Genomic DNA, 22,650 nt, shown 5'->3' with positions numbered 1-22,650 from the left:
GCTCCGGGAGGACGTCAGGAGTGGCAGCCCCAGACACCAGCAGAAACCTGGGTTGTAACATTATGTGACCCATAAGCAGACCTGGATAAATTTATGCTTGGGGCCATTATGTCATTTTTTTCATGTTCTCCCTCGTTTTTTCCATTATTTCAGTTGAGTTACAGAAAGGATGATCCTGCTGTCGTAGGAGTCCTCCAGCAGCTCTTAGCCCCTTCCAAACCCAAGAAAAAAATAATTTATGTTCGTTTATTAACTCTCCTGCAAAAAAATGGACATGCCTGGGCTTAGCTTTCCTGGGCAAGGGAACAGATCCCCTCCAAAGAGATCTAACCCAGCTTCCCTTACCTGCTTTGTCTGTAAATTCATCTCCTACACACAGGTACATATATTCCCTCTTATGGAAATACCATCTACCTCGAGGCACCATTGGCTCAGTAAACTCATGTTTGGGATGGGCGCAGAAGAGTGTGTAAAATTCCCCTCACGGCACGTGTCAGACTTGCACCTTTTAAACCCCCAAGACCCTGTACTTGACCTCTTTTTCTTCTCAGGTGCTACAGAAATATTTATACTTTGGTGCCTTCTCTGAGTGAGGGTAGGCTGAGTCCAGTCGATTTTGAAAAAGCCAAGAAACACAAGCATAGGTGATGGATGTCAGCGATAGCCAAGGGCAAAGGCACCCATAGTAAAAGGGGGGTGATTCCCTTTGTGGTAAATCTGCAAATACAGGAGGAGCCTGTGCTCCATAATCTCCTTTTTGCTAAATATCGCCATTCCTCACTTTTTCTCAGACTTCAAAGCAGCTCTCTCTGTGGCTGCAGTATCTTGTGCAGCCAGGTCCCCCGCTGATACCGTGGGGAGCCTTCAAGCTCCACAAACTAAAGCCCTGATTTCCCAAGGATCTGAGACATGTGTCATCATGCTGAACCCCATCAGCTTGTGTCCCCCCACACCCTTGGCACAGTGAAACCACTGAGCAGGGGCCCAGAGAGGCAGCAGAGTCTCCATCCATGGGGATACCCAAAATTTGACCAAACAAGGCTCTGAGCAACCTGAACTACCTTGGAAGTTTTGGAGCAGGGTTTGGGCCAGGTGATCTCCAGAGGTCCCTCCTGACCCAAACTGTTCTGCAGCTCCGCAGTTACTGTCAATCAGCTCTGAAAGCAGGGGACGTATCCTATGGATTAGGAGTTCCTACAAGTTTGAGAAAACGGGTGCCTAGATAGAAGAGACAGCTCTCACTAGGTCCTCGTGGAGGAAGAGGATGCTGTGTAGGTTAACCCTTCACTAGGAAGTTTGTAAGGACACCAGGTGGTGGGTGGGAGAGAGGGAGGCTGTATGAGTGCCCTGACTGACAGGAGAACTTCAGCAATATCCCACTCCCCAGGAAACACCTCTGAACACAGCCCAGATCCCAAGCAAATTGGTCTTCTCCAGTTCTGCTGGAGAAGTCATCTGCTGCTCCCCAGATGACTTTTCTCCTACCTGAGCCCCATGGACAGCCCTTTCAAGGGGATTAGACTTTGCCAGAGACCTTGGTATCACGGCTCCTTGTTAGCTGAGCTCCCCCGAAGGGGACTGCTTGAGCTGGCAGAGCATGGGCAGCACCTGGCCACAAACCGTGTGGGCACTGCAAGGGGAGAGCCTGGCCCCTACCTCCCTCCCAGCCTCCGCCCGGGGAGATTTCTGCAGGCCCACCTGCTGACCACATCACAAAATTGCATGGTCAGATTAGCTTGGTGTTACTCGTAGTGCTAATGGACAGGCATCTGGTTTCCAGTGTTTCAGAACCGAATTGGCGGTTGCGCTGTTAAAGGCTGGATGTTTTTTTATGCCTTTGCGTAGTTTTGCAAGCACAGGTAACAAACGTAATCGAACATTGCCTTTCAAGAAAAACGTCCCATGTCCCAGCCCAAATAAATCCTCCTTTGCATTTACATCACCCTGCGGTTGGCCAACTGCTTTTGGCCTGAGCAAGTTGCAGAGGCGTCACCGCCTTTGCGCGGTGGATATTCTCTTTGATGGAACAGTGTTATGGATACGTACTGTAACTCCTGTGCTTGGATACCTCTTGGAAGAGCTTCAAACATCCAAGCCCTGGGAAGAGGGGAATTTACGAAGTACGCACACCTTCCCAGAGGTGGGTGTGTGTCTCCTATTGTGCAGCTACCGGAGCAGGCTGGGGGTTAGTGGTTTTGCAGCTCCGCTGCCCTCCCCGCAGGACCAAGGGGAGAGTGATCTGAGTTACCTGGCCATCAGCACACTGGTGCCAACTCTCGCGTGGAACGACCACAGGTGAGATGCGACCACAGAATTTGCTTTAGCTACACAAAGGCTAATGCACAGGTTAAGCTGGAGGTGCCTGCCTTTCCCCATCGACTACTCCTCATTTTCAGATGGCTGAAGCTAAGAGTAGCAAATCCTTCTCCTGGCAAGTGACAGTTTGCTTTGCAGACAAACATTTATATACCTAGAAAAACTCAGGCAGCCCTTGGGCAACCAGCTGCTTTCCCCAGTGACCAGCACAGCTTGCTGAAGGCAGGCTCTCACCCAAAGTCACGCAGGACACACAGAAAAGGCAGCTCAGTCCTCACTCCTCCTCGGCAGCCCTGTTGGAGGCCAGGCTCCGTGTAGGGACCGGAGTGAGCCTCGGAGACCAAGAAAGCCGAAATGTTTTGCTAGAAAGGGAAAATGTGTTCCCGCTGATGGACACGCAGGACTAAGGTCAAGGAGCGCTTATGCAAGAAGGTCAGACATAAAATGGGGCTTCGTAGGAAGGTACGAGGCCTCTGAGATGCTTCCTCAATGCCATGGGTGAGGGGCAGGGAGCTCAAACTGCTGCTATGAACAAGGAAAGCTTCTTGCAGTATATAATGCATGGGACATGGCCACTTGCCTGGAGGCCTGCAGAGACGAGCCAACATTTCACACCACTAATCTGAATGGTGAGGAGAGAGCAGGCCATGGCGGAGGTAAACAGCAGCCCTGCTTTCAGAACAGCAAAAGCCTTGAGTCAGCTCTGTTTACTTTGGAAGATGCTTTCCAGCGCCTACACCACCTTCTCTCTGGGCTTTCTCTCAGCCTTAACTCTTAGTGCTAAACCCACGCTGAGCCAGAGGCAAGAGCCTCTCGCCGTCCACAGACTAAATACTCCTCAGAGGAGAAGATGAGCGCCAGCGCTTAGTTTACATGGCGTGATGTTTCCAGCCCCATGCAACTGGGCTTTCTCTTTCCCTCAGCCCTGACCCTCGCCCTAGGCTCAGTCTCAGCCCCAGCGCTGCAGCCCTTCCTTTCCAAAAACAAGGCTTCCCAAGAGGAGGGTTCGAGCACCAGCCCTCCGCTGAGTTTGGCAGCCCCTTCCCAGCCCCAGCACAACTGCAGCTCTGGGCTCTCTTCTACCTAACCCAACTCTTCCTTTCCCTCAATTAAAATACATCAGGAGATGACTCCTCTCCCAACCCCAAGTCCCCCAACAGCCCCTTTCCAGCCACTCTCCACCTGCAGCTTCCAGCCTCAACCACATCCCTACCCTGAGGGCCAGCAGCAGGCGAGGGAACTTGCCGCACAAAGAAAGGCTGGAAGAAAGGGATTAATGAAGCCTAGAAGAACATTTCCTTGCTGGAAATATTCAAGGCTTGGTTTGACAAGGCCCTGGATAACCTACTCTAAGATCTTGCTTTCAAAAGAAGGTTGGACCCAATGTACCCCAGGGGTCCCTTCCAGCCCCAGGTCTTCTGTGACCCTGTGAGGTCCCTCCCTAACAAACAAGAGCCCGTTATCTTAAAAGGGGCTAGGAGATGCTACAGAGCAACTTCCAAACTTTAGCTTGGAAGTCTGGAAAAACTTCCAAAACCCAAAGCAGACTGTGTTAAGAAAATATAAAAATAATCCCGAGTGAGCCCCAAAACCAAGAAAAAGAAACCTGCCATGAACCTCATAACCCTGCTGGCAAAGGACCTGGGATGCCGGAGACTCACTGTAACACACACACACACACACACACGTGCGTATACACAACCTCTTTGAGGAAGACCAAACCTCGTGGCCTCTGGACCTGGAGGGCTACTGGAAGGGTGAGTGCACAACCAAGGGAAAGGGACAGAGACCAGAAAGGTTACATACAATGATTTTAATTGAGTTTTCAGCCTCACTTCAAATACTGCTTGGGGCTTCCTCCTCCACCCAACCCTAACCAAAGCTCTAACCTTGTCTTCCCAGGCCACTGGGCAGTGGGTTGTCAAGACAAAACTGCAAGTTTCACACGGACTTGTGCTGAAATTTGGAATTGTGGCATCAGGTTAAGAACACAGCAAATCCTACTGTTTGCTTTCCCTTTTCAACAGCCAGTTAGCACATCTCCCTGTGATGCAGCCATTTTTGTGCATGTTACTGCTCATCAGCCCAATATACACGGCACTCAGCTCAGCTATCTGTTGGGTTGGTATCAGAATGGTAATCGCACCTGAAGGACACTCTATGTCCACGTATTTTACATACCTGAATCAATCCGTTCAACTTCCAACAGCTTGAAAAACTGCAAGACGGTACGTGCTCTCAACTTCTGCCCATGCCAGTGCCAGCCTGAAGTGTACAGCACTTCACAGAGTCAACGGCATGGCTCGTTGTCCACCACCACCACACAACCCTGCAAGCCACTGCACACCCTTAATTAGATACTCAGCAGCTTCCCTCAAAGACCCAGAGGAATCAGAACTTGCCATCACGTGGTAGATGTTGAAAGCCTTGGGGAATGTTTATTCAACTTCCGATTCATTCCACTAAGAAGGAGTTATTGCTGGAAACTCTGCAAAAAGTTTTTTCTGGACAAGGAAACTGCGAGCAAGCTAAACAGAGATCTACCAGGAATGGGGCAAGCACAGCTGGGCCTGTGTTGGGCAGGGGAATGGACTTTCACAAGATCCCTTCCATGAGGTGACTTGCTCAAAGCCCAACCACAGAATAACAGCATAAAAGGTACCCCAACTCCCAGCCTCTGCATGTGAGGGCAAACTCGAGTACGCCACCTCTAAGCTCTAGTTCCTCTTTCCACCTCGAGCTGTCTCAAGCACAGTACTTCCCACCCTGTAGATGGGTACTCCAGAAATTGTAAAGGCGGCTCACGCTAATTGCTCGCTCCGAGAGGTCCCATTCACCTATCAAACCCATGTCATCTGGGGCTTCTGAAAAACTAAAAAAGAGAGACAAACAAGAGGATTATTAAAAATTTAACTATATAGCATATTTATTATCAATCCACAGGATAATCTGATTGCTACATGAGCTCATAAAAGCTATTTCACCTTTACAAAATTAAAAAAAAAAATGTGCCACAAGGATGTAATAACTGCTGATAACCAAGGACTGAATCTTAAAATTATAAATTTGCTGTAGAAAAGATTAAAAAAAATTATATTCACTTTAGAATTTTACTTTGAATAAAATATTCCCCTGTATAAAAAATAAAAAAGCTTGCTCTGGTTAGAATTAGAGTATTTTTCTTCTTCTTTTTTTAAATCTGGGAATTTGCATAATATCTCTGTAATAGGTTTCTTTATTTTTCCTATTGTACCACGCGGCATTCAAGCATAGCAGATTAGAAACAAACAAGAGAAAAGCAGTCTTAAAACGTATGAAATCCACATGGGAAGTTTCAACTTCCTTTCCTCTATTCTTTGAAGACACTTTAGCAAGAATAGCCTTGGAAAAGAATACAGGTGGGGAGGGACCTTCAATGTGCCATTAAGTAGAGCAAGGTAATAAAAGGCCTTTCGTAAGTGCTTTCTTAATAAGGTGCAGAAGCAGACTGCAACGTTGCTAGTACTGCACTATGTACAATATTCACAATAGATTTTTCTTTATTTAAAAATATTCCAGCTAGTTCACATTTTCTCTTCCATTCTGAGGCTTTCAGTTCCATCACAGCCTTGACAGCAAGAAGTGCAGCAGCACCACTTCCCTTGTGGTCAGTTGGTCCTCTTATGAAACACTGGAACCTGCGAGTGGGCCAAAGTTCTTGGGTTTCTTTCCTATGTAGCAACCTTGGAAGTCCGCCTGGGTTCAGGTATACATACTGACGGCTGGAGTCCTGAGTTAAAAACACTCCGGCACTGGAGTCGGACACAGCAATGTTTTATATTGCCAAGGCTTCACCTTAGATTTGTCTCATGTGCGTCAAGGGATGAACCTCTCCTAGAGAAACGTAAAATACAAAACCAAACAAAAGAAAGCTAAAAAAACACACCGTCAAAGGCTTAGCAGCTCTTGACTCTCGACTGGGTGATGTCTGACGTTTTCTTGATGACGCTGGCCCGTGTCTCACGGTCTGGCCGGCTGCTGCTCGTGGAGGCTGTGGACACTACTTGTGGCAGAGGGATGTCTGGGAAAGGGGGCCAGGAGCTGTTGTAAGGCAGTGGGCAGCTTTCTTCTTTGATGGTGACTTGGAGGTCAGGCTTGTTGGCTACAAAAGTTGCCATGCTGGGAAGCATATGAGAAGTGTTCCTCATTCCCAGATTGCTGAGATACTGTTTGCCTTCAATGTTTTTCTTCTGCCAATGAAGTCGTCCCTAAAAAAGAAGGAAAGACTATATGAGCAAATGCAACTTTGCGAAGTGCTCCAAGTAACAAGATGAAGACAGAAACATCCACGAATTGCACAGGAGTTACTCCATTGCTAAAAGCCTGAGCCTCTAGCTGCTGGCTTTGAATGTCTTCGCTCTCAGTCACTTCTCCCTTTCTGAAGTCATGTGCCTAAACCTTTGTGGCTCTCCAGCACTCAAGAAGCTCTGCCCACTCTTTCGATGGAAAATAAAGGCCTTATTCCCAGTATGCTGGAGACAAAAATGGACACAGAGGACCAAACACTCAGAGCTTGAAATGGAAGTGTATCCTCCGTTACCAAGAGAGAGCATCCTCCTGCCAACAGTAAGGCACAGAGACCCGGCACCTCTCAAACAGCACCGCCCAAACTGTCAACACAGGTGAGGCTGCTGGGAAAACCACTGTCACTTGATGGTGTGTCCCCCATCACAGGGAGGAGGTTCGCCAAGGAAAGATGAGCATCCAGTCCTTTCCCCATCACACATGCTGCAAGGGCATGCTCTGTCTAAGGAGGTTTGGGGAGTCATTATTGGCAGTCTAGATACAGGCTTCACCCTAACCAGAGCACGAGAGACTAAACCAAGAGGGTTAGCCGTGCCATCATACAGCTGTACAACCTGCAGTTCTCCAAGAAGGAGTATTCAGAGGGCCTTCTGGGGGGCACAGCAGGAGAGAGATTTGCAAGAGGCCTCCTGCAAAAATGCACAGGAGTATTGGGCACAGGGCATCTAAGTGCCCTCAGTGAGCTTCCCCTGGCCTCTACGTACTCATGGAGATCGGTAGGTCTGGTCACTTGATGGCAGTCCAAAAAGAAAAGACGAGTGCTGGTTTTGCATAGGTGCAGCTCAGGAAACATTCACGGGGTGGGTATTTTCTCCACTGATTCCTTTCACCCAGCAATACCCAACTGACTGCTCGGGAAAGCTTTTTGCCTCACATACCTCAAACATTCAAGTTGCATTTCTATCGTATGTGTAAGCATTTCCTCCAATTGTATGAGTTCAGGTGCCATTTAAGGAAAACAAAATGAGCATGCTTTCAACCAAGATAAAATACTCGCTACCCAGCAATGTCAATGCATCATATTAACAAACTAGCTGGCACTGTTGATGGCTCTCCAGAACATCTTATCATGCAAATTAATCTCACTGTAGTTTGGACAGATGAGGAGGAAAGAACTTGTAGAGATAACTCTTCTGCCAGACAATCACCCAAATGCCTGTCTCCCTTGAACCTTCTTGGTTTGTTTTTCTCCTCCAGCTATTATTAGAATGAATACTCCACTAGTAGACAGAGTTGCAAACAGAGGAGGGGGAAGAATACCTCAGGACATTGTTCTTGAGACCTTGCTCCAAAGTGCTAAAAATCCAGAAAAAACTTACCTCTGCATTTTCTTCATCGCTTGGAACGCTATCAGTTGTTTCACTTTCTGTCAAACAAAACAGAAACAAAAATTAAACTCATGCTATTCTACCTACAGTAGCAAAATCCAGCTCAAGAGGCCTGATCCACTTCCAACAAGTGGAAGCAGAGTCAAGCCAAACGACCAGAAAACAACGGAGAAGCATGGATCCCCTGCCATAGCGATAGCAATCCAAGGGCTAGACAGCACAGCTGCATTGAACAACTGGGGTAAATTCACATGGTTATCACAGTTAACATGGCTACACCCTGGAAAAGACAGCAACGGAGAGGGAAGAAGTAGATTTGTGCTTTTTGGGCACAGGGAAGAGCCTCCCGCAAGCAGGGGATGCCCCCTCTCCCTCATCCTCTCTTGGCAGCTCCAGGCCTGGCAAAGAGCAAAGTTCTGTCCAAATCCTTATTTTTATCTCCCTGCAAAACCAGCAACAACTCCACCCCAGAGGAGATAAGTGTGGTTTTGTTTCATGAACTGTTATCTCAGCCTGCCACCTCAAGGGCTTGTTGTAATTCCTGGCACTTTATTACTGTTGCTATACTTTACTCTCATTTTGCTTTTGCCACCTGTGCCCAGCCCCCACCAGCCTATTTCTCAATCCTTCACCCACCACTCGAGCACGTAGAAATACTACTATCTCCAGCCCCATCACCTCCTCCTGCCACACATGGCCTCCCTCACCCTCATCACTTCAACCAGAGCGCAAACACAGGGGCGCAGCTCCAGCACGACGGCCATCTTCCTGCAGCTGCATCCCTCCCTTGCAGAAGAGCCTGAAATCCAGGAATTTTGACTGTATTTTCAAGCAAGAGTGTCTGAACGCAGGTCCCCCAGCATCTGAGAGTCAGACTCCTGGCCCACGGGCTGTTTGAGAGTCCCGTGCCTCAGATACATCCCAGATGTGGCACAAACCCCTCTTTTCAGGACCAGTCTGTGTCTTCCTGTTTCCTGGGAGGATAACACTAGGCATCTATCAGGCTACCAACAGGGAAGAGGTCTTTCTCCAACCCCGCCACCAGGGCTGAGGAGATAGGGCTCATCCGCTCCCGGAGCCAGCAGTAGCCCAGAAATTACAAGGTTGAAGGAACAATGTGATGAGTAACTGTAGCAGGCAAGGGAGCTTTCCAGTCCCAACTTCCGCTGTCTGGTCTGTGTACACATTGTAGCCCATGCAGACTGCTTTGCACAGCCCCTGCACCCCTGCAACCATAAACCACCATCCTGCCTTCCCAGAGAGCAACCTCATGCTCTGCACTGGACATAACATGACTGCTAAGGGTGCATGGACTGTACCTGGTCCCAGCGCACCCAAAGTCCTTCTGAAGCAAGGAAGCGGGCAGCTCAGCTACTCCAGACTACTACTTTCAAAGCCAGCACCTCCCCTACTCCAGTCTCCGCTGCAGCATGCAGTAAGCAGAGGAGCAGTCCGAAAGGTTAAATCTAGCCGCGAAGCCCTGTGAAGTTCACACTGGCCCAGGTAAAGAGAGATGTGCCAACGTGATTAAGCCGGCTAATTAAGCCATACTGGTGGGAGGAGAGGCAGAAATTATCTGTGCAAAGGAGAAATGGCCCTGGAAATAGAATCAATAGGAGGAATCCACACAGAGACAAGAAACAGATATTCCTTGACATGAAGAAACATGTGGCAACAAAAAAAGAGTGATGCAGCTGAAAAGGAATCCATCCTTGGTGTTGATACATAACAAAATGCTGAGCAAGAGACAGCACTATAGTTAGCAAAGCCAGGGAAGCTAGCCACTCAGGCATGGAAAGTTAGAGAGGTTATTTCAATCAAGAGGTTATTTGAATCAGTGTCAAACACAAGAGGAGGTTGATAACAGGCTTGGTACTAAAAAAATGGATTTCATAGACGTCAGTGGAAATATGAGAAAACTTACAAGGCCACTCATATCATTTGCCTGAGTAACCTCAGGAAGGAAACTAGAGGTGTTTTTGAAATAAAACAGATTTATGTAGGACAGCTGATACCTCAGGCTACTTTTTTTGTTGTTGTTGTTTCAGAAGAGCTAAACTAACTGTTCCTGCACAGCTGTTATGGTTATACTCTTTCCTGCCATTCAGCGGTAGCACCTGACAGAGCAGGCAGCTCTACCCAGCAAACCCATAAGCACAAGGCCAGGGCTCCCATGGTTCTGCTGTATGGGTTTGCGTGGAGCAAGACACAGCCAGAAATAGTCACAAGAGTGTCCTACAAGTTTCAGGGTTCTAACAAACCACAGACCCCTGTCCTCACTCCTGCCTCAAGGGCAAATGCATGCTTTAAAAAAAAGAGGTTCGTAGAACAATTTGGGCTGGAAGGGACCTTAGGAGGTCTATAGCCCAACCTCTTGCTCAAAGCAGGGCCAGCTACAGGACCTGATCAGGTGGCTCAGGGCCTTATCCCATCAGGTCTTGAAAACCTCCAAGGATGGAGGCAGCACAACCTTTCTGGGCATCCTGCTCCACTGCCTGACTGTCCTTGTGGGGAAAAAGGTGACATTTTTTCTTATATCCAGCTAGACCAAGTTCTCTTGTTTCAATTTATGCGTGCTGTTTCTCATCCTCCCACCATGCACTGCTGTGAAGAGCCTGGCTCTGCCTTCTTAACAACATCCCTGCAGGTAGGGGCAGGCTGCTATGAGGTCCTCAAACCCATCTCTTCTCCAGACCGAACAAGGCCCAGTGCCCTGCTACCTCCTCACGGAGTGAGTGCTCCAGCCCTTGATCATCCTGGTAGCCCTTCCCTGTACTTGCTCCCATTTGTTTGTGTCTTTCTTGGACTGGGGGGCTCAAGACTGGACCCAATACTCTGGAAGTAGTGTGACTAGTGCTGAGTAGAGGGGGATAATCACTTCCCTAGACCTACTGGCCATACTCCTGAAAGCTGGTGGCCTTCTCTGTGGCCAGGGTGCTCTGCTGTCTCACATTCAGCTCACATTCAGTCCACCCGCCTTTCTGCAGAGCTGCTCCCCATCCCATCAGCCCCAGCCTCTACCGCTGCAAAGGGCTCTTCCTTCCCAGGCACAGGAGTTGGCATCTGTCCTTGCTGAATTTCATAAGGTTTCTGCTGGCCCATTCCTGCAGTGTCTTCAGGTCTCTCTAGACAGTGGCCCTGCCCTCAAGCATATTGACTGGTGTCCCCCATTTGGTGTCCCCTGTAAACTTTGCAAGTGTGTACTCCAACACCTCTTCTGCTCATTGATATATTAAATAGGACTTGTCCCAGGGACAGACCCTTGCAGTACTCCACTTCTTATTGGCCTGTAGCTAGAGTAACCAGGATCATCAAGAGCTGCCTTGAGATGCATTCAAAAGCACGTCAATGGCATGAAATCACCTCTGTGTTATCTGAGTTATGGGCTAGCAGGTCCTGGTATAAGTTAGGACAGGTAAAGGCCGCCAGCATGCTAAGACAACATAAGGAGATAGCAGAAGTACTTCAGTCATGCCTCATTTTCCTCATGCAGGCTTGTTGCATTGACTTTAGGGGAGGTAGCTCATGACTTGCTCATGTCAGGGTGGTTCTCCTGTCACCAGACCTCTCTATCGTCCCCACCTAAGCAACCACCACGACTTCCAGACCAAGACAGTGACTTTTGTTTGCATTCCAAGAACTTAGATGCTGTAGCTGAGGTTAAAAGAAAGCATCATTGTTGTGTTCACACAGATGGGAAAAGTTGTGCAAGAAGCACATGGAAAGAGGACAAATGTTTCAAAGGTCCCATCTCCCAGCTGCTAATAAGTTAAAGCACCCTTATCCCCCTGCCTTATGCTTTGCACAGCCCTTCTAAATGCTTTGGCCGTTACAGACTAAACACATTGGGAAGCATAATCATTTATCAACATGTGTGAGACTAACACTGGAGGCTATTCAAAAGAAGATCATACTATTCACCCAGAACCAAAGATAAAAATTACTAAATACATATTTTATAAAAATGTGTCTGGAAGTAAATTCAGCCTAATGAGTCAAAGGCAAAACCATGTGTAAAATAATAAATTGCATGGGGAACAATTAAGACTTAAGTTTGCCTAAAAAGATGACATTTGTGTTTCTACCCAGTCTCCTGAGGCTTGCAAGTTAGCAACATGTTAAAAAAGGAAGGACAGGTTGGATCTGAAACTTTTTCTACTTTCACATGTGGCTTTGCCCTGCTTCCTACGGAAATAAGGCTTATATGATTACAGGGGCTCTATATAGCGTGCCCACATGTGCATTTGCATCTGTTCCCCCCTAACAACTTCTGAACTCACTGTCAGACTTGGAGAAGAGATAAATGAGTGCCAAAGACTCTTAACTTCCTACCAGTTTTATGAAAATAAGGGGCCAGACAAAAAAGAGAAACCATTAGCACCCTGACTCAGGGGAACGCTTGTTATCTCACCCCTTTTTAGATATCAGAGAATCCAGATGGGAGGCAGACGTTGGAAGCCAGACGTCCACAGCTCTACTGCTTGCAGGACCACTTATCAGTCACTACATGGCTGTTCTAGTCTGCAGACTATTTGTAACAAGACAGATCCACTCCCCCAGGGCCCTCAGCTCCACATCTGCATTATACACCTTCAGTGCAGCCCTTAGCACTCTGTGCCCACTGTGCTAGGCACTGAGGAAAGATACAGCACAGAAGACCTTTAATCTTTAGTAAGTCAGGGGGCAAGGGGGACACACTATATTTGCAGCACATCATTTGTACCACTGAAAATCCCCCTCTAATAAAAGATAAAAAGACCTCTCTGCATTATATATAAAAAGTTTCTTTTTCCATTAGTCACAGGTTAAAATCTGCAGCTTACATTTCCAACCTCAGATCTCCCGAGTTGTTTCCCAAGGTGAAATGAGTGGAGGACTATGAGTTTTTGAGTTTCATTAAAAATGCAGAAGGCAGCCAAATAGACATTTCTGGATCTTTGCCAGCTACCCTGGAAGAGCCCCCTTTTCCCCAGTTTTCCCCAAACATTTCCAAAAAAAGAGTGTAAAGAAATGCCAGGATGCTTACCTGCATAGGACGAGACAGGGGAGATCTGTAGGGGGTACAGCTGGCTCATGCTGAGGGGCTGTTCATCGCTTTCTGTTGTCACCTCTACTACCTGGCAAACATCAGGAGGATTGGCAACTATCACCTGCTCCTCGTTGCTGCCATCAAGGTGCGGCTGTCCTACAACTTGGGGTTAGAAATAAAAAATTGATTACTTGTAACACCTCGACCCTGCTGGATCTCTAAGAGCCTGTCCTTGGGGCCTGCTAGGTACTTGAGTGAGTCTTCAATACCATCTCAGCACTTTCTTCCATGCCCGCCACCTGCTTTCAATGGGACTTCTAAAGGAAACCTGTGTGATTTATTTAGTTTCCATCACCTTCAGAGACATTTTTTTCCCCACTTGTGATGACTGAAAGTGCCTAACTCTCCCCCAGCTTTCACACATAACGTCCTTGAGCCCTCCTTGACATACCAGTTGTCCAGAGGCTTTCACAGGGAAGACCACAGCCACACTCCTCCTCCACCCAGAAACATGGTCTCACCAGGACATACAGACCATAGCAATCTCTCCTAATCTGGGAAAGCATCCTCACCCAGCAAGCTGCCAGCATCCCATGGCCTCTGGATGCTCTCATGTAAATTATGCACCAGAAGAGCAGAACTGGCATGCAAAAAAATGGCCACATGGTCATGTAAAACATAGTGGGACTCTGATTTATACATGACATGAATTTGTGAAAAATTTCTCCTCCAATTAGATGCTTATTCTCACTGATCCTTGCAATGCCAGTGATGGTATGTAGAAAAGCACAGTTGTACCTGTAGTCTGTAACCCCCATGGTCTGTGACTGAAAGCTACAGTCTGGTTAGTTATTAACAGAGGGTTCTCCTATTCCCCCAGGCACATGGTATTTAATACCAAAGAAACATTATTTATTTCTACAAAGTGAAGGCACCACGGATGCTTTGCAAGTGTCCTGAAATGCTCTGCAGATATTAATTGTGCTACACACCACCCTTTTGAAACAGAGGAATAAACCAAGGTACCAAGAAGTTACCGAGCAAAGCAAAACTATGGTGAAAGCCAGAATCTCAGTTCTCTGGAGCTGCTTGAGACAATTCCCTCTGTCTTGTACAACTCCCCTATCGATCCCAGCAGTATGAACACATGACAACTGCATTAATCCAGCACGGAGCTGAAAGCCACTAGCTAGATTTGAAAAGCACATGGGGATGGAGCTGTCTCAGAGGATGGCTAAGCTGAATCCACAGTTGTCCAGGAGAAAGGGAAGGACTACAGATATTCTTTCACTGGGACATAAAGCTTCAAAAGGAACAATCTTCATACAGGCAAATTCTGTACAAACATGATGCTGTGTTGTTAGAAATTCAGACAGTACATTTTTTTCTAGACCCATGACGGGAAAAAAATGTAGGCAATGAAACCAGTAGATCTTGACATTCTTCTGCTAAGTGACGTAAGTACTCTAATTATTAATTTTAAAAAAGGCAAAAGATATTCCTGGATGAACCAAGGTAAATATACATGAATGCACATGTATATACACACAATACATTCCTGCCTTCTATCTTTAGACAAGGCTAGAACATGACTTTTTGAAAAAGAAAAGTGACAGGGTTTTCTCCCAGAGAAAAGCTGCATATCATTTTGCTTTGTGAAGTGCCAGGTAACCACTGGAAAGTACCTCAAAGCTGGATGTGTATTTTATGAGACAATTCTAGCATAAAGAAAATTACATAAATAGTGGATAGTGTTTTTTTTAGAAGTTGAATCACTACAATTATTATGGTTTTGTTCCAGATATTTCATTTCCACTGTATTTCCACCTTTCCTGGTTCTGAAACAACCTGCTTTTTATTGAGTGAGGTGCGGAGGGCAAGAGCACACACACAACAGAGTTAATTTTTATCTGGGAGAAACTAATATTGTGCAACCCCATCAGGGTATGAGCAGGCCATCTGCACCGTTTTATCTTTCTCCTCAGTACCTGACGAATTCTTACCAACTCCAAGAGATAATTTGCACAGCAAAAATTCCTGCTCACTTGGGCAGTATGCCACCACTTTCCCATAAGCTGCACGTATGTCAGAAACACTGCAGGTGCTGTTTGTCTTTCCTCCCCTCCAGCTGACTTCCCTCCTTTCTGCAGAACAGATCTATTTTACCCTTTTCTCCCTGTTTACATTAAAATCCTGCTTGCAGTCCTAAATAAGGACTTCTCTCTCCAGTCTGGATAAGCAGCACACTTCGCTAGCCATTAATTAAACAACACTGGATGACAGTTACCCACCCGAGCCTTGCTGTCCTACCCCTGAAAATAGATTCTGTGAGTCCAGACAAAAATGAAAGTCCTTAAGGTGCAAATTCAGTTCTGTTCCTCTGAACCTCTTGCTTGGTTTCCACGACAGACCTTTCTCCGTTCTTAGATGTTGATGTTGCCACTGTGGGTCCTGTCCTGCAAATTACTGAGATCTTCTAAGGTGCAACATGCATTCATCTCATCATAAAATCAAACAGGAGTTCAGGATACACTGTACTGTAGAAAACTGAGATGTTTGCAGCAAAATTACTCTCTCTGATGTCAGTGGATTTTGAGGAACACCAGGTACGTTCCAAAGACTGCTGTTAATTGATCTCTGTTTGACTTTAAGACTGTAAAATAAAGCAAAACTGTATGAAGCTTCTTCCCTGGGACTGCGTATTGGCCTTGGCATGTTTCAGATTTGTTTATGAGTCAGTCAGTAAATAGGAAGCACTAATAGCACTACAGTGTTATTCCTTCAAGTTATATAACCCTCTGTAATAGTAGGAGCAACAATCATGTTCTAACACTCTTACAAAGCCACAGCTGATTAAATGAACTGCCATAAAGAGAGGAAAACTACTCACAAACTCCTCAGCCACAGAAGTACTTGAGCAGAATGACTATGCAAAGCCCTGCAACCCAAGACATGGGCATCAAAAATAGTCACTGCACATAAGTTCTGCCATATCTCCAAACAGAAGACTAACGTATTTTTCAAACACTTTTCTGACACGTATAAAAGTGGAATTCTAGAGAAAATGGTATATGGGTCACATTTCTAGGAGCCCTTGCTGCAGGGACAACCTCAGCCAAAAAAGAGCTGTCAAAAACCAGCCCAATTATTCTACAGAGAACCAATTATTCACATGCTGAGATGCCAGCTAACTCCTAATGTACCAGTTTCCAAATACAGCCTTTGCTGATCCTTGTTGTTAGCTCAGTGATGTTAAGAAGTAACTCTGCCACTGAGGTACCAGTAAAAAGAGCGAAGTTCCTCCCTTTCATCTGCAGGTTTAAACTCCCAAATAAAATGGTACCCTATACAAACCTCTGCTTTGAGCAATGGGAAACCGCCATCCAACTGCAGTTTAACTTCCACGTGACACTGGCTAGTCTCATAGCTGAGGACTACCCTATGCAGTAAGTTCACGTCAGGAAAAGTCACCTGAACATGTCTGTAAGTGCTTTGCTCTCAGGGGAACCACCACGCTGCCATAGTGCTGCTTGCTGTCTCTGCAAGGTGGTGGGGCTGATGTGCAACCAGGACCTTGCGTGGCTTGGGTTAGTGAAAAATGTGTTGACCTGATTGTAACCGTGGTGTTCTCCAAAGTGCAAAATGCTGATGGAAAGCTGAGTTTGGCAGAGCCAAAAGAGTTTTTGAAGTCACCTGTATGCTTAGCATATAAGAAAAGCACAGGAGTACTTACCTACAAAGTTCACTGTACTGTCAACTTCGTTTTTTATACTGGAGGACAGGAAATAGTCAGAAGTGACGTCATTTAGCCCATTAATCCCAAAAGATGATTCAACTGGCTCTTGCTAGAATGAAAACAGTACAGTTGGGTCAGGTTTGATTTATTTTAGGAGCCTGGACTCAGTTCATCTCTTTGTTCTGAGACAGTAATAACTCATATCACTTCTGCCTGCCATATACCCCCTGCTCTCTGCTAGACATAGTCACAGAATGAATATTTTGGTTCTCTGAGAAGAAGCCAGAGTCTATTCTATTTCCAAATCTTCTGCTTTGAAATGAAAGCTATTTTTAATTTTCAGATTTAGAGTGAGCCTTCAGAGAGCAAGAAATTAGTGTGCTATTTACTACAAGAGATTAACATTTGGAACAAACAAGGAAGAAACATTGCTTTAAAACGGTACTCTATTTAATATTCATCCTCATTCCCTTCCAAACATGCTGTATCTCTTAGCGCTCTCTGAAAGGAAGCCTTAGCTTCTGTATACCAATTACTAAATTCTAGCCTTAATTTTTGTCTGCAGCAAGCCTGAAAGCAAACCAAAGTGTTTACACTAAATACAGCCTTTTAGCTCACATCATAAACACTACCACAGGGCAATAGCGTTGGGAAAACACCACCTGTTCTACATAGACTGAGCTTTCCACAAGATACATCTCTGTAGGTCTGGTACACTCGAGTGGGAATCTAAAAAACACCCTTCAGAATAGACACCAAAAAGTTTAATTCCATAAACTCAGGATTTCTTTAAAAAGCTATAAACACATTTAAAAGATTATCTACAGGTCGAGCCTCCTCCCTGGCATTGGCTCCCTTACAGGGTTATCGGTTGCAAAGTCTGAAGTCTTCTGCTCTTACTCTGGGCTGGCAGTGCCAGCCTTGCAAGGGAAATTCTGCCTTGCTGCTGACCCAGGGACACCTGCAGAGAGGTGCAGAGCTGCCAGTTGGATCTGATGCCACTCCATGCCCATTTTCACTGCTCTAAAGCATTTCAGCAAGGGCAGGGAAAAGGTGAGCCTCAAGACTTGTGGTGGCAGCCCTTCACAGTACTAACCGTATGAACTGTTATCACAGGGACAAAAAACTGGGGACAGCGTGACAGGTCTTTCCTGAATGCCAATTGCTGTGATTGTGATCCACTCAAAAAGAGCTGTCACTTTGACACAAGTCTGCACCTTCCCAGCCATTAAGCAGTGCAAACACGCACCCTGTCCCAAGGCCCCTCTGCACATCAGAAGAGTGCAAAGTTAGTGCTAATGGCAACTAGGTCTTTGATGAGCTGCACTGGTTGTGTTGACCTGCAGGTCAAAGAATTTGAGAGCCCCAAAAGATAAAATTAGCTGCTATTGATCCACTGAAGATCACTGATTGCAGAGACAGGTTAGGGCTGCACACTGGAGCCCTGAGCCTCTGGTGTTGTGCAATGCCCCAGCAAGCACAGCAACCCCCGTGGGAACGCTGCGCATGCAGCACCTTGCTCAGCTTAACTGAGGCTTGGTTACAGGGAAATTTATTCAGTAGCCCCTTTCGAGCTGCAGAAACAAATATGCATCCTGGAACTCAGGTGATGGTGCCAGATTGACGAAGGGACTTGGACACTGTGTTAAATCACCTAAATTTTCAGCGTCCAGATGCCTGCTGGAAGCCTAAGCTAAATGCATGGGGAAAGGTGTCACTTAGACTTTAAAAAATGTCTCAGCGGAGAGCTGCACGCATCATCAAAAGGATACATCTAGGATAAGGTAGAAAATAAGCCTCAGGCAGGCAGTTCAGCCCTTAATTTTGTTTCAAAGGAAAGAGCCTATTTTTGTCTAGGTTACTCAGACACGCCCTCCTTCCATCGCTGAGAATTCACGTTTTAACAGAGAGACCCCATCTGCCCCAAAGCCCAGTGGTCAGAAATCTATCTGCCATGTGGGAGACCTGCTCGCAGCCCCCCTTACCTAGTGCGGAGCAGGGATTTGGTAAGGCCCAGGTCTCTCACATCCACGGGGACAGGCAGGGAAGTGCCCTGAGCACCCTGCTCAAGCTCAGCAAGGCCTGGCAGGGCTCTTCACCCCCACCAGCATTTGCTGTGGGTGCCCACAGGGTCCAGCAGTGGCAACAGGGAGGAGCTCAATGCGAGACTCTTGCTATGCTGAAGTCCCTTCATAGATCTGCACTCGGATCCTCAGCTTCTCCCTCTGCTGATATTACCCCATTGCAGTTACCAGGCAGATTGTGGAGCAGCCTCCCACTCACCTCCACTAAAGAGAGGTTTTCAGGGTAACTGCAAGGCGTTCAATGCAAAACACGCAACTCGGATCTCAGGAATTCACATCACCGAGCAAAGCAATTATAAGCAGCTTTCAATGCTCAGAAGCGTGCATTTGCATTAATTCACCCACCACCCTTCTCCACTATTATAGCCTTCAACATTCAATAGCTAGTCTAACAGTAGCTGAGCATGGAAGGAGCATCTATTTTAAAATCCAGGCATATCTGGAGGCCAGCTTGTGTACGCATTTGTCAGAATAAGGGGGAACAGATAAGAATACCACTTGGCCTCAGCTCAAAGCCTACAAGATCTAAGTGGCCATACCATAGTTGGTGGCTGGTGAGCTTTATGCTCATAGTAGGTATCGCTGGTAGGTGTACGTGCTGGAGGTATGGCCAGCTCAGCTCACTGCTCTGCGTTGCTTAGCCTAACGCTTCTGTGCAGCCCAGAGCAAGCGAGCTGGAGAAAAGCGCTCCCAGCTGCAAGCATCACCCCACTGGCACCTACTCCCAGGCCTAATGCCACATGCACTCATCTCCCAGGCATCACTGGGACTCCCTCAGCAATGACTATTGGTGAGATTAATCTTAATGGAGAGGACGAGGTTGTTCAAGCGCCTCTACAGCTTTTCAGGCATTTAATATTTTGACTAAAAGAAAGATTAGGAAGGAGGGGAATGGCAAAGTGCTGCTGCAAGCTTTGGCAGGCATCACACATTGCTCTGCTCTGACCAAAGGAGTTTACTGGCTCCCTCTGAACACAGGCTACCATCAGAGTCATGTTATAACAAGCACGCGTGGCTGTGTGATCCAGATAGGATGGTTAAAAAGGGGTTCCTTTAAGACAATTTAAAAATCACAGTATTCTGACATGTAACTGCACAAGTCACAACCACTGGGACAGTGTCTGCCTTCCAAACTCAATTTCAACGGAGGAGTTTTCCCAGGCCTCTGGGTTCACCTGGCCCAGAGCATCTCCTGGCCAACGGGTGAAGAACCTGTGCCCAGGCGTGGGTGGCACAGCCCTTCACAAGCAAGCAGCAGGGGACCAAGCTGCCCTTCTGCTGCAGACACAGCTACTATGTGCAACCCAAGAACACCAACTTCACTGAAGGCTGAAAGTCTGAAACCTTTGCAATTTGCTTTTTGAAAAAATCAAAGGCAGACCAAATCCTGCCGGTGTGTAATACTGACCACCTCATAGAGGCGCTTGGCAGAAGTGCGAAAGCTAGGAAACACCATGCTTTGTAGGGAAAGCTAAAGTCAATCTGGGTCCATGCTCTGAACAAGCAGAAATCTCAGGCAGTGACTGAGGAGCTTTACAGCTGAGGTCTTCTAACTGACAAAACAGGAGCAGAAGGTGCAGCTCTGACAGAACTTCTCCCCCTCGCCTGAACGCAAATGAATTTCCAATGCCTTACGCACAGAAATTAATTGCTCCAAAAGGTAGCTCTATTGTTCAGAAGCATTCCTTCCATAATTACTGTATTTCTACTTACACAGACAAACAAATGGCAAATGTATTGCCAAGGCTGCCAGTTTTCCAACCTCCAGGCATTGTACCACAAGGGCTGTGTCAACTGATGACGTCAGTCACAGCTCTAACAGCCTTCACATTTTTAAAAAAAAACCCCAAACATCCCATGTGACTGTAGCTACTTAACCAAACCACAAGCATGAGAGATTTGCAAATATCCACCACAATATACGATTGGGGCTATTAAAAAAATTTGCAACAGATTGTTTTCACAAGCTCTCGCACTATTAAACAGCCACTTCTTACCTTAATTTGTTTGAATTTGTCATCCTTCTCAGACTTCGTTTTTTTTCCTGCAACAACAGAAGGAAGATTTCTTAGAGCCCTGTGTGCCATGACTTATCCTTCACACTTTCTATATTCACCAACAAATAGCCCCAAAATGTGCCTCAAAATGGCAGCACCTCCTAGGAAACGGAGAACACGTTTTGCTTAATTTTAAACCCCCCTTAAGGCCTAGGCAGTCAAAAATTCACCTTGAACACTCTGGCTTTGTGTTTCATTTTTAAAGGGCTACAAAAAAGAACAGCGATGGGACTGAGGAAAGCAATTGCAGTCAAAAAATCAAGGTGAAAAATATGGAAGAGTGACAAACTAAGCAACAAGGCCTGTTAAAAAAGAAGGCAGTGGGAGAAAAATACTCTTAAAGGGAAAAAAAAATCAAAATACACGTCTCATCACATTTGTGATACTCTCACTGTAGCTATAGGAAAAGGGAGATTGTTCATTGATTTAATGTGAAAAGAGATCACAATAAACTTCAACAAATATTTTTGTAAATAGTTGCAACCTGGGAGTGGGGAAATATATTATAATTCATGCAAAAGTGGTTTATGCAATCATGCTGGACTTGAGAATCCAGAAAACCACACAGCATATGACCCTCACAAAATGCCGTGTGCCTTGGCAGACCCCAGTGTTGCTGCCCCTGCTCTGACCTGATGAGACCCTGATGTGGAAGCTCAGACCTGCTGGTGCAAGCTCAGCTCTACCCCACTGTTTGCACAGACACGCCTCAGGAATTTCTCCCATCTCTACTACAAGATAGCACTGAGAATTAGAAATGTTTGCAGCCAAATTCTTTTGCTCTCACTCACACATAAATTTAGCCACATGCCACATAGAAAGGGCATGTGAGAATATATACAGGGCCCAAAATATGTCAGAGTTTTAGCGTAATTGGACTTGCTGCAGAATCCTCTCCTGCTACAGCCCCCATCTCCAGAATCTCAGCTTTCATGATGAACTTTTCTAGTTCTTACAGCTATGAGAGGAATCTATCACAATGGGACAGGTTATCGTTCAGGGAAGTATGCCTGAACATACAAAATACACCATTGACAAGAGACTGGAAACAGTTTCAAAGCAACTGTTCTACCTTTTGCAGATTTATCTCCCTTTCATAGCATGATTCTGCCCCAAAAATGCCAGAGTTCATCATTTCCAATCACACTGACCTTAAACTGAAGATGTGCCTTTCACTTCTCAATTTAAGAAAACAACAAACTGAGCTACAGGTGAACTAATTGGATTTTAGAGGAACACCATGTGTTTGGTTTGCAGGTTGTATTTTTGTCCAAAAATCCTAGACACCAGAGGATACCAGAGGACTAAGGAAGCCATTATTCTACTCCATAAACCAGTAACGAAGCCATATGGAAGCCAATGAGCCATAAAGAAGCCAATGTTTCTACTCCGTAAGAAACCAAATACTCATGAGATTGACCTCGTGGTTAGATCCTTTCCTGGCAGGTGGGAGACCTAACCCCTAAATTTGGGGATTCAAACATAGTTTCCCATTTCACCATTATCATGCTCTGGCGGATGGTTTTTCATGGCCTAGTGTAGCTATGTAACTGACAAAGTGGTTTCATGGTTTAATGTTCTGAGCAGAGTGTATTGCTCCCACTCAGCTCAACAAGCACCCTTGCTTGAAAAAAGATACCAGAACGTCTGTATCCTGAATGAGCCCTACTGAGTTAAATGCTTTGATCTCTAATATCACCCTCACCATCTTCCTTGACTGAAGGAGACCTGGACTAGCATCTGTACACAACTCCAT

General features: G+C 46.2%; 1 protein-coding gene across 4 annotated transcripts in view; it reads right to left on the bottom strand.

The window, feature by feature from the left end:
- Positions 1-4,152: 4,152 nt before the first annotated feature.
- The window catches only part of IRF2 (interferon regulatory factor 2), a 45,252-nt gene continuing 26,754 nt past the window's right edge, over positions 4,153-22,650 (bottom strand). For 3 of the 4 annotated variants that reach the window (XM_075500241.1, XM_075500244.1, XM_075500243.1), the window contains exons 6-10: positions 20,835-20,881; positions 16,751-16,862; positions 13,015-13,179; positions 7,980-8,026; positions 5,776-6,563 (exon numbers count right to left, since the gene is read on the bottom strand). In XM_075500241.1, coding sequence (XP_075356356.1) covers positions 6,252-6,563; positions 7,980-8,026; positions 13,015-13,179; positions 16,751-16,862; positions 20,835-20,881 — 683 coding nt within the window. In that variant the 3' untranslated portion in view covers positions 5,776-6,251. Of the gene's footprint in view, positions 5,189-5,775; positions 6,564-7,979; positions 8,027-13,014; positions 13,180-16,750; positions 16,863-20,834; positions 20,882-22,650 lie in introns of those variants that run through there. The other variant, XM_075500242.1, reaches the window with a different exon arrangement.

This window comes from Mycteria americana, chromosome 4, assembly GCF_035582795.1.
Source record: "Mycteria americana isolate JAX WOST 10 ecotype Jacksonville Zoo and Gardens chromosome 4, USCA_MyAme_1.0, whole genome shotgun sequence".
NCBI classification, from domain to species: domain Eukaryota; kingdom Metazoa; phylum Chordata; class Aves; order Ciconiiformes; family Ciconiidae; genus Mycteria; species Mycteria americana.
This window is presented reverse-complemented; position numbering and strand designations above follow the sequence as displayed.